The sequence below is a fragment of the Diadema antillarum genome, unplaced genomic scaffold (genome assembly GCF_040938485.1).
Source record: "Diadema antillarum isolate AM-2024a unplaced genomic scaffold, OU_Dant_1.0 seq00001064_RagTag, whole genome shotgun sequence".
Lineage (NCBI taxonomy): Eukaryota > Metazoa > Echinodermata > Echinoidea > Diadematoida > Diadematidae > Diadema > Diadema antillarum.
This window is the reverse complement of record NW_027271890.1, coordinates 457,402-476,197: the sequence shown is the minus strand read 5'-3', so window position 1 is coordinate 476,197 and position 18,796 is coordinate 457,402. Positions and strand designations below refer to the sequence as shown.

At 38.5% G+C, this 18,796-nt stretch overlaps 1 protein-coding gene across 1 annotated transcript in view; it reads left to right on the top strand.

Annotated features, from left to right (window-relative positions):
- Positions 1-16,378, top strand: part of LOC139743268 (cornifelin-like) — a 31,281-nt gene extending 14,903 nt beyond the window's left edge. Inside the window, exons 2-5 of the mRNA XM_071653764.1 lie at positions 8,207-8,267; positions 10,679-10,769; positions 13,963-14,102; positions 15,325-16,378. Of these exons, the coding sequence (XP_071509865.1) occupies positions 8,217-8,267; positions 10,679-10,769; positions 13,963-14,102; positions 15,325-15,432 (390 nt within the window). The 5' untranslated portion in view covers positions 8,207-8,216 and the 3' untranslated portion in view covers positions 15,433-16,378. The remainder of the gene's footprint in view (positions 1-8,206; positions 8,268-10,678; positions 10,770-13,962; positions 14,103-15,324) is intronic.
- The last annotated feature ends 2,418 nt before the right edge of the window (positions 16,379-18,796 follow it).

Sequence of the window (18,796 nt, the reverse complement as noted above, 5' to 3'; positions counted from 1 at the left end):
CTATATAAGTTATAACATGATTTTGTCTACGCCCATACATACTACATCCCAATTCCATAGTGTGTAGCATGAATCCTGTTGTATCAGGGAGGTGAGACCACCCTGGGTATATACACATGTACGCTGTGCATCGACAAGATACGTGATAATATTCTCATTTAATCCACAGCATAATATAGCGAACACCTGTGCATTGAAAACGAAACAGATTGGGGCAAACGTGCACTGCAAGGGCGGTGCCGCCTCCCTTGTGCAAACTTAAATTATACAGATGAACTTGGGCGGAAATAAAAGGACAAAGAAAATCACAATAACCTCTAACCATTATAACCAGGATGCGTGGGTGCATCACAAAGGAAACGAGGGGGGGGGGGATGAAAAGCGAAGAATTTGTGTTTGAACATGTGGAAACTATTTGCATATAACTGTTTCCTATAACACAGTTAACATCCCTGGCTTCCCGCATATTTTCATTTGTAAGAGAATTGGCCATGCGGAGCCGTGTCTTTTGTGAAACATAGAGAAAGAAGGAAGAGAGGGAGAGAAGGAGAAAAAAGAAAGAAAAAGAAAGAAAAAGAATGATAGAAAGATGGAATGAGACACAATGGGCCTAATGGAATGCCAAAGTTTCAACATTACTGTATTTTCACCGAACAGTGAAATCGATGGTGCATGACCACAGTGATAATTGAATCTATATTCCGGCATACTATACCTGAGCTCCCCGAGAAAATGACATTACAAAGTCACAATTCTCTCACTTATCAAATCAGAACACACACACACACACACACACACACACACACACACACACACACACACACACAAATATGAAAATCATGCCTTTTTTCAGCTATAACTCTTGTATAACTGTTATAAGCAACTAAAAAAAAAATAATGTGATTGGTTGTACTTGTGAATGACGTGCAATGTGAATGGGTTTTCTTGTCATGTCCAAACCCCAAATGGAAGCTGAAATTCAGTGCAGATTTTGAATGATTTGAAGATGGGTATCATGTATACAGGTCAACCCGAAGGGAGACTTGTGGAACCGTTACCATGGTAACATCACTAAGACCAGGGACGTTACGTCACACCTGCTAAGATCCCGGCTTCGCATAGTAACATGTAGAACATTACAGTCTCGAAAGTTTTCTTGTGCCGCGTTCGATTTTCATGAAAACTTTATGCCTTGAGTCAGCTTTGACTTTGCTCATTGTGTATGCAGATTCCAAAATGCATAGGCCCTATATGAGTGATACGGTGCTCTGCACTGAGGAGAGAGGCCTACCTCTTTGGGTGCATATTTTGCTATTTTGATTTGACCCCGCAAGTGATAAACCATTCTGTACGATTTGATGGCTTCCGCAGATTTTCATATAGGCCTCGAGGGAACCGGAAATTTAACTGGCACACAAAATGATGCGTTGGTCCGTATAACGCACAATAATTGATTGCCATATCAAAACTTGAAACAATGATAGACGAACAGGAAGGAACCACACTGCTCTGTATATCCAAACCTAATTATCATAAATCGCAGTACACCTACATAGATTGGTACACACGAGAGGTTTATGTGCTTTAATTTTTGTGTGATTTGACATTGAAAACAGACACTCCCACATAATGTGTATTGTCAGGTATTTACATTGTCACGTACCACCAAGCAGAACCTCCACAAAACACATTTCTGCACTCACATTGTCATTGGATCAAAAACAAAATGAGAAAGAAACCCAAATGAATATAGGCCTTTGTTGATTGATTAAAGGAAACCCAAACCCAAAGAGCAATGTGGACTGAGTGAAAGCAGCAACATTAAGAAGAACACATCAGTGAAAGTTTGAGGAAAATCGGACAGTCGATGCAATAGTTATGAATTTTTAAAGTTTTGGTGTTGAAACTGCTGGATGAGGAGACTACTAGAGGTTACGACGTATGTGTGGACAACAATATGAAGACTAGAGATTGTAATTTGTCATCACTGACAAATTAAGGTGATCCGATTTTTTTTATCAATGATTCGAGTCCTGATCGCAATAGGCATGACCATACAAGTTTCATCTCTGTTTAGAGACATTGGCCGTGTGATGTTTGCATTCTCATTTAGAAAAGGGAGTCATATCTGCCATCTTTGGTACCAAATTCTGTATACACTGAATAACGAAGATACAGCAATGAATACATATGACCTTTGACCCACCTTTGCACTCCCAAGATTGCATCTGATGAAATAGTGGTTATTTTGTGAAATGATTCTCGCGACATCGTCTATACGTGTGAAAAATATGGGAAAGATAGGACAGGTATTCACTAAGATACAAGATGAAACATTTATGACCTTTGACCCTAATTTACATACCCAAGATGTTGTCCGATCTAGTAGTTGTTATTTTATGAAATAATGTACGAGACATGAACTAAACATGTGCAAAATATGGGGGTGATAGGGCGTGTTTTTCTTGAGTTATTGCAAAGAAAGTTGCAGAAAGAAAGAAATATCTCAATACATAGAAGATAAGCTTTAATTTCAACCAATTTTTTATCGTCATCCCGACATCGTATGAAAAAACAAAGGAAACAAAACGATAGCGCAAAGTCTCAGCTACAACATATTAAAATCTGGGAGAAATTCACCGAAGGGTAAGTGAGCTAGTGCTCGATAAAGACAATCATGTCAATTTTTCACATCTAGAAAAATTCCCTCCCATAGAGATAACACGTCATAACGAAGATAAAGAAAGAAATACATATGACCTTTGACCCCGATCTACACAGACAAGATGGCATCTGAGCAAAAAGTGGTTATTTTGTGAAATGATCCTTGTAACACGGTCTTTACGTGTGCAAAATATGGGGAAGATAGAACATGTATTCACCAAGATACAGGATAAAACACTTATGACCTTTGACCCTAATTTACATACCCAAGATGGTGTCCGATCAAGTAGTTGTTATTTTATGAAATAATTCACGTGACATGAACTAAACATGTGCAAAATATAGAAGTGATAGAGGCCGTTTTTCTTGAGTTATTGCAAAGAAAGTTGCAGAAAGAAAGAAATATCTCAATACATCGAAGATAAGCCTGAATTTCAACCCAATTTTTTGACGTGATTCTGACATCGTATGAAAAAACAAAGGGCACACTTACGGTAGCGTAAAGTCTCAGCTACAACATATTAAAATCTGGGAGAAATTTACCGAAGCTTAAGTGAGCTAGTGCTCGATAAAGATAGTCATGTCAATTTTCATTTCCAGAAAAACTGCACTCCCATAGAGATAACACGTAAACTGGTCAAATTTGACAAGATTACTTTTAATCCATTTTTACGAGGTGATACCGTTATCCAATTAAAATATTGTAATTTTATGTTTGAAAGAACATTAAATAAGCTACATCATACTGAAATCTGGGTGAAAATTGACAAAGGACTAGTGAGATATGCTCGAATGAACTTGAAATTTGATGACGTCATTTTGAAAATTTACTTTTTTTACTTTATTAAGAAATTTGATATCTTTTAATCATTTTGTCAGCATTGCCACCCCATGAAATGACATGTACAACTCATCAGCTTTCAAAATATGTACAGAAAATGGGGGGTCACCGTCCATCCTGACGAGTAAAATCGGATTTAAAATTGGCAGTTTTTTGGCATAGTTGCACTGCATATCGCCATTGACGCGCGCGCGGAATTTCAACTTTGACGGCCCCGTATGACGTCATATTGAGTCGGATTGATTTGAAACTTGGTATAAATATTCCTTAACATTTCAGACAGCCGATCAAAGTGAAAAAACTGGAAATTTCAATTGCACATGAGCTGTGCGTGCGTATATGCGCGCGCGCGTACGCGTCCGTCCGATTTTTTCAATTTTTCAAAAAATGCTCCAAATGGTCTGAAACGTGTGCAAAAAAGTTTTGAGCTCGATTGGAGCATACAAATATTTCAACGCGCGCGTACGCGCACGTTTTAAGAGAAAATATGCATTTTGAGAACATGAGTAGAATGCGCATAATTTGAAATATATGTGACGTAAATTTCATTGAAAAATTTCATTCCATTAATGAGATATGATTGAGAATGTGTTTTCATATAATGACGTCATAGTGACGTCACGGTCCACTGATCACAATGATACATTAGATTTGTCGTCTTTGGGACATGATGCATACATGGTATAATTTTGAAATTGATAGGCAGCGGACTTTCTGAGCTAACCTCTGCACAACTTTTGCGGAGAAATAAAGAAAGAAAGAAGAAGAAAGAATCCGTACAGATACAGAAGGTGATCCGAAGGATACTCGGATCACCTAAAAAGTTTGCAAAATTCAAATTTCTAGCATAATTAATGAAAGAGCACTTGACTAACCGCTTTCCGAAAACAGGGGGAATAATTGCTCCCCCTAACTATGTCAGTATCATGTTGATGGAATGTGTAATTTTTATGAAAAATCGATTTTTTTTAAATGGAATTCCCTTTATATTCTTGCTCACAGTCCTCATACAAAGAAAGAAAGAAAAAAGAAAGAAAGAAAGAGAGAATGAAGGAAAGAAGGAAGGAAGGAAAGAAAGAAAGAAAAAACAGCAAACCAACCAAGAGTTTTACGTCTCATCAACAAAGAACGTTTCGGTTTCAAGGGGAATACACAGTTTCGTGTACGCGTCTCCCTCCCTCGTCCCTCCACCTAGTCTGGTTTCCAGACCCTTTGTCAAAATAATGGACTCCGCCGCGTTGACTTCTTCGTCGCCGCCTTTGCCGAAGGCAAAAACCACCTTAATTAGTTTTCGACGTTGAGGGCGTCAATATCTTAAATAGCGAAATACATGTAGTACATGACAGGCAGAGGGTCTGGAAGCCAGACTACCCTCCACCCTTAACAAGAACAACGATTAAACCTTAAAGGGACTGTGCAGTACTGGTTGAAGTGAGGATTCAGGTTTATAACATTCCTAGATGAGATAATGAGAAACCTCAAATGTGAAAGAGCATGATATTGATAACATTGATTCAACGTTTATTTGATGAAAATTGGTTTGGCTGAGATATAAAAGAAAATAGAGAAGATAATAATAAAAGGCGACAGGCCACGCCTTTTATTAGGATCTCTTTGTTTCACCTTGTTTTTGGCTATATCTCAGCCACTTCAAAACCGATTTTCATCAAACGAACTTTTGATTCCCCTTAGAATTGCATGCTCTTTGACATCTCATAGAGTGGTTTCTGAATAGGCCTATCTCACAACACGTTAAAAGCTAAATCCTCGCCTCATCCAGAACTGTACAGTCCCTTTTACAAGAGAAACCAAACCAAAAATCAAAGGGTTCAGAAAGCTATAAATGAGATTTGCATTCATGTGCTTGTGTACCAGTTCCCTGTCCTGTCATCTGCACTTTTTTCTTCTATCATGAGCTCGTCAACGCTTCCTGCGTGCTAAAATGATCTGCAACTAACCGATTACTGTCCGTGTTGCAATCGACCACAAACTAACTAACCTTGATCATATCCTGTATACTGTATGTAGATCCTTGTCACCCCCGCCCACCCCCGAGACACGGGAGAGAGAGAGGGAGAAAGTGATCGGTAGTCGAGGGGGGGGGGGGTTGAGAGAAGAAAAGAATAACAAGTTGCAACACAATCGTGACAGATTATCGTCCTTCACTCCAGAGCGATACATAGGACTACTTTATTTCCGATTCCTCTATGCCGTAGCATAGGTATAAGACTAAGTCATGTTATGTTATTACACACATACACGCACACACACACGCACACACACACGCACACACACACTCACACACACACACACCCTCACACATACACTCTCACACATACACCCTTAGCTCACCTCCCTGCGCGCGCGCACACACACACAATAGGCCAGGGTGTGTATTATGCGTGTTTGTGGAAATAAAATATTCTGGGGAAAAAAAACATTAAAACTCTAAAAGCTGAGAGCATGTAACTTAAAGGGATGGTACAGTATTGGTGGAGATGAGAAGTGGGCTTTTAACTTTTAGCGAGATACATCATGTACCAAGAAAACACTTACGAAATAGTACAGAGCGTACCATTTTAAGAGGAATTCAAAGTCTATTTGATGAAATTCGGGTTTGAAATAACTGAAACATCTAAAAACAAAGCAAAACAAAGTGATCCTAATAAAGTGTGGGTCTCACACTGTATAAGAATCGCTCTGTTTTGGATATCTCGGCCACTTCAAAATCAATTTTCATCAAATAAACGTTGAATTCCACGTGGAATTCCATGCTCTTTCATGTTTCATCTCTTATTGCAGGTGGTGATGGTTGGGTTAAGAAGCATTTCTCCAGCAACGCCCGCTTCTTGTTTTGTTTTGTTCTGTTTTAGCGTATAACATGCGATAACTTGCGTGTGTGGGTGCGGAGGCGGGGGATTTGTTTTACCAGGGACCTGAAAGAGCGCCCCCCCCCCCCCCCACCACCACTCCCTGCGTGTGTTTTCGGGCAAGTTTACATTACTGATGGGTGGGGATATGGAGCTACGTAAGCCCGACCTTAAGCGGAGCTATGTGACCTCTGCCGCGACGCCCCGAAAGTATAGACTCTTTCCCAGTCACTTGTGTTTATAAATGCCATCAAGCGTGTACATTATTCCAGGCTACACTGGAAGAAAAGGTTGGAGGGCGTCTGTTGTTTCAGGGCAAGATTTAATCACTGTCCATCAAAGTACTTTGGTTTCAGAGAAGCACTCGATAACACTTACATGGGGGAAACTCTCTCAAACGTGAAGTGCGATTTCCGTGAGTGAAGAGAAAAAACCAAACGAAACAAAACTGAAACACGCAGTAAAACCTAGAAAAAAAAATCGGACAATAACAATTCTGCCCATAAGATACTCTTTGTTATAGTACAGAGCAATGGCAAAGAAGTTTTTAAGTTACCAAGCACAAACAGTGAAAATTTGATCATAATCGTATGAAAACCAAGGAAGTTACGAACTCCATACAAGTTTCGGTAATTTCAACTGTTTATCCAATTTTCATCAAATTTTGACTGTTTTGCTCATAGATTCTTACTTCTCCTTTTTTTTTTGGGGGGGGGGGCGGTAGAATTATGTTTACCTGCCCAGAATATTCCTGAAGTTTAACATGTAGTACCTAGAGTTTCTGTAACGTCTTTCTCGCACACTAATTGAAAAAAAAATCCTCTTGTGACGTTTGTACGTGAGCAACAAAATTATTCTCGCACAAATACAATGACTTATACTTCCTGGTTAGGATACTATAATGATATACGAATAGCGTCCATTCAAGCTAACGTGACACAGAGCGCTTCCAAAAGTAAGTCCAAGACCTGCAGATTGCAATTATTATAATACTGTTTAGCAGAACCAGGGGCCCGTTGCATAAAAGTTACTATTATTGTAACTTTGCCATCCAATGGTAACTTCCATGGAATTCTTGATTTTGATTGGCTGTTGAGTATTGTTACCATGGTAGTTACCATTGGATGGCAAAGTTACCACAGTAGTAACTTTTATGCAACGGGGCCCAGTTTCTGTACCATCCATTCTGCACTCACACAAATAAGAGAAACTCTTCTTATTAAAGGAGGCGCAGTAGGTTTATCCACGTATTTTATATGATATACCCTTCTTATGCGTTAATAGAATCACATATATCAGTTCAACATCTTGTATTTAACAAAAATGTGTAAAAAGGGGAGCGGCTTTTGAATCGTACAGAATATCAATAACGTCTGTTCAAAGGCTGATTAATTGGACCCCTTTTTGCCACCGTTCCAATGATTAATACTTTTTTTTTTCATTGGGTATAAATTTATGTAATTGAATATGATATATATATATATATATATATATATATATATATATATATATATATGTTTGTGTGTGTGTGTGTGTGTGTGTGTGTGTGTTTTACAGGGTTAAGATGAGATGACCAGGGGAAGTGCGGTTTCAAGGTTTTTGAACATAGTTCAATGTAATGAGTATATTTATTGTTTGGAGGGTACAAATGAGATAGGGAAGTGGTAGATTCAAAATGTTTAGCTTTCTTATTTCACAATGCATCCAATAAATTCAAATACACGATCATATAGGAGAAATCTGAATCGATGTCAAAACTTCATCTAAGTTGTTTTTGTTGTTCTTGTTCTCCCCCCACCCCCCCCCCCCCCCTCTTCTGTCCATCTCACAGACTTATCACCATGACAACAACCGTTGTGATGCAACAGCCAGTAGCCGGCCAGGTGATTCAGGTAAGTTCAGGCCTGCGGTGTCCCTAGCGATAACCCTGATCGAGGGAATACAACTGCGCTTGCTACAGGTTCTACAGCACGTCCAACGCCAGAATCGCGAACGCGTCTTCCACGGATTTCACGTCCCCCTAGATTCGGGACATGAGTGATGTCTTCGCTTGGCGCACCAATTATTGCTAACCCTCTCGAGGGGAAGTGGCCATGACGTCATAGCAGTACGTCGTGAACGGCGTGCACTGAAAAATCGAAATGGGTGATAACACCGCGGAGATAACGAGTGGACTGGCAGCAATTTGGAACCGCTCTTTCACGAGAAAGGCGTCCACGTCCACACAATCGAAAAGTTCCAATTGTCAATTTGCAGACATTCGCTATTCTTTAACTTTGTCTACTCTGCCCTAGGCGGCATGACGCACCATACCTATAACGTGCAGCCAATTTGTGCATCATGGGTAGATAGATAGATTTATGGATTTAAAGTGTCTTCCTCAGATAATCATATATGTGACTTGAGAGATCTGCTTATTGTAGGGAAAAGTCCATACCTACTGATATTATGTTGCTTTGCATGAAAACAGAAAGTATCAGAGAAGCAGATCAGTGAAATTTTTGGGGAAAAAAAAATCAGACGTAAACACAAAATAATTATGACCTGATGAAGTTTAGGGAGAAAGAAACATTGGCAACGTATTGAGCAGCTCTCCATAACTTTTCTACACAAACATTTCCGCTAAATTTCATGTTCATGAAATATTTGTACATTGACGGAACTATAAGCTGAGGAGGATATGCAAACAACGTTTTACTCTTTTTGTGTACCAAGAACAGATCGGAAGAAAATATTTCTCCCGCGAAAATCAAAATTTGGTGTACAGACAGGATAGAGAGCTGCTGCTTAACATATCTCTATCACACAGGGTTGACATCTTGTCATGCTTTCTAACCTTTAACAGTACATAACTTTTTTTTTGGTTCTGTTTGTGTAGGCCCTATGTCCCCCCCCCCCTTTTGTTTTTCCCCCTAATTTTTACTGGTCTTCTTGTCTGATTTCTTTGTTTTCATCATGATACAAGGCAACTTAAAGTGATCGTATACTAATATTATTGGTTGAGATGAGAATTTAGATTCAAATTTTTTCCGAGATACTTATAAAACCACTTTATGAATTGTTACAATGCACGCGATTCTAGAGGAATTCGAAGTTTATTAAACTTTGAATTCCTTTTGGAATTCTTTGCTCTTTTATATTATTTCAAAAGAGTTTCTGATTATCTCACACCTACACACAACAAGAAGTTGAAAACCTGAAGCCCCATCTTCATAAGAACTATACCATCCCCTTGATATCAAGATGGAGTTTCTCTTTAAAGGAAACGTCCACCTTCATAGACATGTGAATTGAACGAATGTTAGTATAAGACATCAATGAAAGTTTGGGGGAAATCGGACAATCCGTTCAAAAGTTATGATTTTTTTAAGTATCTACACAGTCACTGCTGGATAAGAAGACTACTACTGCATGTGTATGATGTCACATGCGTACATCCCTATAAGGAAAATATAAAAAGAATTTCACATTTCCTCGAATCGTCACTGACGTATGTTAAGAGTAATATTATTCCCTCTTGCCTTCTGAAAGAGGGAAGTCAAGTGTTCTTTTATTTTTCGAGAAAAGTGAAAATAATTATGTTGAATGTTCTTTATATTTTCTTTATATCGTTGTAAACATATGACATCACAAGCTGTGGTATAGTCTTCTCATCCAGCAGTGACTGAGCAGAAACTTCAAAAATTAATAACTTTTAAACAGATTGTCTGATTTTCCTCAAACTCTTGCTGATGTGTTCTTCTAATATTGCTACATTCACTCAATCCACATGTCTTTGAAAGTGAACTTGTCCTTTAAAGGGACTGTACAGTACTGGTTGAAATGGGAATTCAGGTTTACAACATTAATAAGTGAGAAAAGGAGAAACCTCTTATGAAATATGAAAGAGCATGTAATTCTATAAGGAATTGACGTTTATTTGATGAAAATTGGTTTTAAAATTGCTGAGATATAAAAAAAAAGCAATTCTAATAAAGTGTGGGACCCACACTTTGTTACGATGGCTTTGTTTTACTTTGTTTTTGGACGTTACAGTCATTCCAAACCCGATTTTCATCAAATAAACTTTGAATTCCTCTTAAAATGGTATGCTCTGTACTATATCATAAGTGTTTTCTTGGTATCTCGCAAAAATTTAAAAGCCCAATTTTCATCTCCACCATTACTGTACTATCCCTTTAATGTGTAACTTATTGCATTCTGTTTCCATCAACACGACTTTTTTGTTTTTGTTTTTTTTTTACCGTCATTTCATGTTTTAAACTCGTTGCTTTGCCTCATCCCCCCCCCTTCGAATTGGCAGATGACCACGACGTCGAACCCGCTGATGCCCCGTGGTGTCCCGCGTGATTGGAGCACGAGTCTTTTTGACTGCTTCAGTGACATCCCTGTGTGTAAGTACACTTCTACTGCTGCCGCCGGAACTATAAAATGTTATTACAGTGATACGTAAACAGATGGGAAAGGATAAACTTGCATCACATAAAAAAAAAACCGTAATATGTGTCCTGGATAAATATATAAATTCTTACAGTTGGATTGACACTAAAACGCTTAGATTTGTATAGGCCTACTGGAGGTACTGAGAATTCAAGATGTACAATTGTATTAGCAATGACTAATTAGATTGTTGTCTGATAGTTTTATCAATCACTAAAAATGTACATAGAATTATTACTCTTGTTCACTTGTTCACTGTTAGTATTTGTGAGTGTTTCACTATTATCCTTCCCATGTGCTAAATATAGTTAGGACCAAGTACCTAGTATTGTATAATTTCATTTCATTTCATTTCAATTTATTTTCATATTTCTCACATATATCACAATATAAAATAAATTGATACGAAATCTATACAGAACATAATTCAAAATAGAACTTCACCGGAATGTTCAAAAGTTTGTCTTGGTATACACAAGGTCTGTATACATGCGAGTTAAACTGAGATCATAATGCGAAAAATATGAGATCATAATGCGAAAAATAATGTTAATATGTTCATTGTATGTTTGTTCGTCTGTTTTGTTCTTGTGTTGTTTTGTTGTTATTGTTTTTCGCTCACTTCTTTTCCAAATTACTACAGCACAGAGACAGTTGCAGAGGCAAAATTAATGAGTACGACTAAATCCTAGGATCGGTTCACTTTATTTCTCGTAGTTTCAGTTAATCTCGTTTGCAGTCTGAATTGTGATCTGCTGTGAAGTGGATTGTAACCTACGGTGTTAGTAAAAAAAAGTGTCAAGCACGGACCTGTCACGCGTGATTAAACACTGAACATATTTGTCTGGATATTCCAAGTGATTGTGACGTCATTAATAAGATATTGCGCCATTTCTGTAGGTGAAGCAATATCAACATTACGGCCATCGCAGCTCTCCACTGTGAACACGCACGTATGATTGTTTATTTGGCGCTTAGCCTGGAATTGTGTAGGGCCTCATACCAATATTGTCTTATCGAGAAATGACGCTTAAAATCTGACATTTTGCCAATAATGATATCATAGTGTGTTTTTGTTTTGACTTTGTGGAAGGACAAAAAAAAAATGTGAATGCGTGAGCACAGCCAGCTCATGCAGGCTGGTATCTATGCAGTTTCGATGTGCCGACGCCTCACTGTCTGCAGGGGAAAAAATATAACAGCAGACTCCAGAACGTAACACGTGGTGTGATTCATTGCGCTTGGACCTGTATCGGGGTTCTAGATAGTCATCATTTATTTTGACAGTTTCCTCAGAAGTAGTGATGATTAGAATCTACAACATCAACAACAGCTTGCTGATACCATTGCATCCCAAGTCGCAATTGACAGATTTCCCCGAAACTTACCCGTTTTTTTTTTACATGAAGTCATAAAACAACCACCACCACCAACAACTACAGCAACAACCTTTTGCACTTTTGCATCATGATGGTTTTGAGAGGGGAAATGGTTGATATCGACCATATACGCTTAATTAGTTGTTATGATATTTGTGTTCCTAAAATTGAGCCCTTTTTACACTTGTGTTTCTTAACCCCGGACTTTCTCTGACCCAGGACTATCGTTAGTCCCGTACCATTTTTTCAGCTTTTTACACTGGCCAATTAGTCCCGTACTATCTCTTGTCCGGGGCTAAGGAGAAACCTGACCTTTTTACACTCGTATTTCTTAGTCCGGTACTTTCCAAACCACATGAATATTCATGATTACGCTGTGTACTGTACACGTACACGCACGCGCCGGCAGCACTTGATTACCTCGTTTCTGATTGGTCAGTGAGGGTCGGACTTCGTCTCCGTCGCTTAGCCCAGGATTATTTTTTCGTTCTGTTTACACTCACTTGCTTGGCACCGCAATTGCGGTGCTAACCCTGCTATTTTGCAGGGCCAGATAGTACCCGACTATCGGTGGGGCTAGCCCACTTTAGGGCTTTTTACACTTGTAAAATTTTGCTTAGCCCCGGACCAACGGTGGGGCTAAGGGGGGGGGGGGGGGGGCCTTAGCCCCACCGTTGGTACGGGACTATCCTTAGCCCACTTTCTGTTTACACTCGTTTTTGCCAAAGTGGGCTAGCCCCACCGATAGTACGGTACTATCTGGCCCTGCAAAATAGCAGGGGTTAGCACCGCAATTGCGGTGCCAAGCAAGTGAGTGTAAACAGAACGAAAAAATAATCCTGGGCTAAGCGACGGAGACGAAGTCCGACCCTCACTGACCAATAAGAAACGAGGTAATCAAGTGCTGCCGGTGCGTGCGTGTACGTGTACAGTACACAACGTAATTATGAATATTCATGTGGTTTGGAAAGTCCGGGGCTAAGAAATACGAGTGTAAAAAGGTCAGTTTTCTCCTTAGCCCCGGACAAGAGATAGTACGGGACTAATTGGCGAGTGTAAAAAGCTGAAAAAATTGGTACGGGACTAACGATAGTCCTGGGTCAGAGAAAGTCCGGGGTTACGAAACACAAGTGTAAAAAGCCCTTTTGGCAAAAACGAGTGTAAACAGAAAGTGGGCTAAGGATAGTCCCGTACCAACGGTGGGGCTAAGGCCCCCCCCCCCCCCCCCCCCCCCCTAGCCCCACCGTTGGTACGGGACTAAGCAAAAATTTACAAGTGTAAAAAGCCCTTCTGTGAGCAGAGAACGATCGGATCTTGTTTCAAAGCTCCGGTAGTTTCAATGCTGTAGCGAGGTATTCTTGATAGTTTTTGCAACACTCATTTAGTGGGGAGATATTTGGGCATTTCGTTCAAAAGGAAAGGGGAGAGAAAATATTTCAGTTCAAACTATGACTGTCCGGACAGTGTAACCTCGTAAAAAAAAAAAAAAATGTATATTGGGACCATCAAAATCAGCTCTTTGTTACATCAGGTGTCTTGCAGTATGATGGTAAACCTTCGACCTCTTACATAGAGCGTCCTTCCAATGTAATAATCTATAGTTAATGTGGCTAGTTATCTCTTTTCATCGCTCAATAACGAGTTAATAGGCCTATATCGAAACCTCCTGTAGTTATGTATGTGGTTAACAAATTCTATATTTTGCAAAACACACTTTTTACTCTGCTTTAATTTGTTCGTTTTTTGTGTCTATCTCATTTGGTACCAGGTCTTCTGGGCTTTTTCTTCGAGCCGTGCCATCTTTGCTGTGTGGCTACTGATATGAACGAGAACTGTTGCACGGCCGTGTGTCTGCCTGCCCCGCTCCTATCAATGAGGGCGCTTCACCGTGGACGACACAACGTGCAGGTACGTCATGTTTTGTTGTTGTTGTTGCAAGATATTGTTACTTTTTTCAAAGGGCAAATTTCATTTCATTTCATCTTCCCACCATTAATATAGAGGTACCACGACGAATGTGCTTTTATTTTTTTCATTCCTTATGATTTCTATTGGTCAGTTCACATGACGTAATCTGACCATCTGAAGTAGGCATGACGTCTTCGTCACTCACGATTTGAAATCATCACCCATTTTTTGGGTGATTGTAACCTTTAAGTGTTGAGGAATGATTATTTTTCGTCAAGACCAATTACACATGAAATGTAGGTTTGATATGACATTATTCGTGTCATTATGATTCACTAAATGCATAATTATGTTTAAGTATAAGATAAGACACACACACATCATGCGAAAATGATTGATAATATTATTGACATGACAAAATTCAATCTTTTTTTTTTCACTTTTTTAGCATACCCACAGTCAGTTCGACTTCACAGTCATTACTTTTACTGTAATTCATGATAGATACAATCTCGTAATCTATTGTGTGCCCTGCATGTGTGCCACGGACCTTCGACAATAAAGTTTAACGTTTACATGTACTACACCTTTCTGTACAAATCCGGACTCAATGCATACAGCTAGAGAGTTAAACATGACTCCAGCATAGTTATAATGCAAAAGACTCTCGTTTGCCTGTTCTGTTTGCCTATAAAGTGTCTGCTTTTATGTGTTTTTCTTCCTGTTTCTGTAAATATTGATGCAGTGCACTACAAGTATGCGGAAATGTTATGATCGTATACACAGTCATCACTGAAGCTTGTTTTCCCCAGCACATGTATTGTCAGTTTCTATTTTCATTAGAAACCCCACTCCCATCACTGTATGATTTTTGCTCGGGAAAGGAAATGGAGTTTTGTCAGCATGAGGCATGTCATAGAACATTATAAACATAATGTACATGACACGACATTGTGGCCCTAAGAAATTTTTACAGTATCGAAGCTTTGGTTAAAATTATCCGTAGTTTTTCCCCTATTTTCCTAGCCTTTTGCAAAGGCGACTCGCAATTGACTCTTTACTTCATTTTAACACCATGAATCTTCCAAACCCCAAACACCCCTCCCCACCCCCTCCCCCTACACCTAGTACTTCCTCCCAATACCCGCCTCCCCGTAAACTACAGAAATAAAATTTGGTTCTAAGTTTGGTCATTATTGTTTCATTCCCCATGTGCGCGTAGGGTACACTGATGAACGACTGCTGCACGTCCACTTTCTGCGGGCCGTGCGCGCAGTGCCAACTCCACCGCGAGGTCAAGGGTATCAAGGACGGACGCGTGCAGGCGTAAGAAGGTCACGACCCTGTGCACCAGGTGGAGGTCAGGACCTGTCGTGTGATGGCAACATGGAACCGGATCTGTCGATAGAGGGGGCTGCAGTCATTCGTCTCCATAGGCTTTGTAGTGTAATTACGGACGTTCTGCGTCTCTTTCATATTATGCTGTATGTTGTGCCTTACCGTAGTTTTTCCAGGAACCTGAGGTGATGTTGTAACTACTGCGTATTTGTAAACATGGGTTTGTAGAGCAGAATCAGGTTTGTAATATTGGCATAAACGTTTATTTACAAAAAAAAAAAATATGCACATCCGAAACTTGCTTGTATATAAAAACAAACAAAGACTGTAGCTGCATTTTTGTAGATACTGTATTAGCCGCCTTTGTAAAGAGCTGAGGCAATCATGACTACTAGTAGGCCATAAAAGTGGAAATAGACCAGCACCTTTTGCTTTCTTCATATACACTGTACCTAATTTTGGGGAATATGATTATACTCTGTAGTAATTTCTTCACTCATTATCAAGGATATTCGATCTGCAGACGCTACTTGAAGACACGCACTATCATCTTATAAACCATGCTGTTGTGAAAAGTCAGTTCTTTTTATTAGTAAAAAAAAAAACAGCAAAAACATTAAAACACTTTTCCCTTCTAAGAAATAGAAGTTTTGGAGTGGTATCAAACACTGTAATAAACGTAAAATACTGGGCATTAATGGTTTCTTATTACTGGCGTTGTTACAGTGTACAGGGAGAGGACATTTACAGCTAACACTATCTTAAGATTCTGTAGGTCTCATCTCGTGTGTTCTTTATGTTGACTACTGTTTTCTTCATAATGATAAACTCAAATTTGATTGTCTTTGCATGGGAGATTTTACGTTTTTTTTTTTTTTTTTTTTTTGTTCCTACTGACGACCGAACTCCTGCCTGTTACGTTTGTTTTTCGGTTTTTCATTTTGAAGGAAAGGAAGACTTACACGTATTTATAATCATTGGTTTCGTTTGTCTATGGTCTTGCTGCTGTAGAAATATGCATAAGAAAGACTGTTGATGCATGTTTGGCATGAGTCTAAGGTACTTTTGATACCTTGAGCAAAAGTTAGAAAGACCATCATGTCTTAAAGTTTTTACACTTTGCCACGTACTTATTTGATGAAGTACAATTTATGTGTTTTTATTTTTTTTCACTCTGTCATTCTAAGTATGTAAGTTTATGTCTCATTATATTGTACATAATATGCTTTTAGAAAAGGGTAAAAGTAAAGTCACAGACTGTTTTGTTTTCGTATCCAAACTTAAAGTAACTTTTTTGATAAAATAATACAGAGGCTTTCAATAAAATTAAAACTTGTGTCTGTGTTTCATTTGTCAGAATTGATTTTAAGGTCATGGTAGATGTACGACAGTAACTACAATGTATGTATTCAGTGGTTGTGTCTGTAAAAATGAGCAAAACCGTTCCTCGTAGTTGATTTTTTTTATAGTTTTCTGTCATTCTTTGACCAACCGTAATTATCAACAATAATAACTAATAATAATTTTTAAAGTTTTGGTGTTGGAATTGCTCGATGAAGAGACTACTAGGGGGTATGATGTATGAGAGGACAGCAATATAAAGAAAATATGAATTCCTCCCCCCCCCCAAAAAAAAAAAAAAGATCATGAAAATTACACATTCCATCAACTTGATACCGACATACTAAGGGCAGCAATTATTCTCCCTGCACTCTGAAAGCGGTTATAGTCAAGTGCTCTTTCATGATACATGAAAAATCAATTTTTGTGGAATTTTCTTTATACGTATTTCATTATATTATTGTCCACAATACGTCATAACCTCTAGTAGTCTCCTCATCCAGCGGTTCCAACGCCAAAACTCTAAAAATTCATAACTTTTGCATCGATTGTCCGATTTTCTTCAAACTTTAACGGATCTGTTCTACTAATGTTGCTGCTTTCATTCAATCCACATTGCTCTTTGGGTTTGGGTTCCCTTTAAAGTACACTGCTCAGCGGCGTACCTGGAGGCTGCAGCTTCACCGGTCCCGACAAGAGAAACTGTAGGGCGCCATCTATTGGTTCCGCACAGCATATTGAACAAATGCATCACTATTAAAGACAAAGCAAAAATTAAAAATAAGAGTAATACACTTGTACTATAATGGTAGTGTGAAAAAGAAAATTATGAGCCATCATATCTTGATATGAAAGATTGAATACAAATTTTGACAAGAAAACAATACTCATGATTTTCAATTCAATTTTTCAATTCAATTCAATGTTTTATTTCATTTTTCGACAAAAAAGATATGAACATCACTTTTTTGATAACAGAAATTAAGGTGCGTAAAGTATAACATGAAAGAATGTATATACAATGATTGTACCACCTTATAATAATTATACACTATCATATAACTCAAGCGATTAGAAGTAATTATACAGTATGCAAAATTCGAAAAATGGAGGGACCCACTGAGAAGACAAAGCTTGTAGATTGTGGGCCCCTCAGAGGAAAAACATCAGTTGAGAAAAAAAAAGTAATAGTCTGGAAGCCCATTAGAAAGATAGATCAACAAAAGCAGACAGATATACAAACAAATAAACATGAAATGAGACTGGAGTAGGAGTAACAATACAATGGAGAGTTGACTATGAAACGTTTTTCGTTTAACGTTTTAACGTTTAACGTTTAACGTTTAACTTTTGACGTTTAGCGTTTAACGTTTTAACGTTTTACGTTTAAATGTAAATTTTGCTGGTAATGTGACACTGATCAAAAAAGTAAATGTGATCTGCATAGTATTTTATTTCATCTTTTTTGTATTATTATCATCATCGAATCTCAGGACATGCCATTGTGAGTAATTCGTTCTCTGTATTTGAAATGCAGTACGTGCATTCATTATTGAAAGGCATGACACTTATTCCCTTCTGCACGAAATTCAAATTCAAATTCAAATTCAAATTCAAACTTTATTTTCACATTTTCCAACAGAATGTACAAGAAACAATATGATACATTTGACATGCGAACCGTTGATAATATACATAGTCAGACAGTGATAACAACATGTTTATGTCTACATGTTTAGTAAAAAAAAAGAAAAGAAGAAGAAACAAACACTCTATATACACTCTGCGAAAAAAAAAAAGTGGAGGTACCCACTCAAAAGACTATGCTTGTATCATGTGGGTATACCTCCGAGGGAAGGGGGGGGGGGGAAATAAGGGAGGATGAAAAGCTTACAACTACAAAAAGTACGGGAAACGGAGAAAGCCGGGAATAAAAAAAAAAAATGCACAATTGTGAAAAAGGGAAACAGAAAATAGGGAGAAGAGGAAGAGAGAGAGGGGGAGAGAGAGAAAGA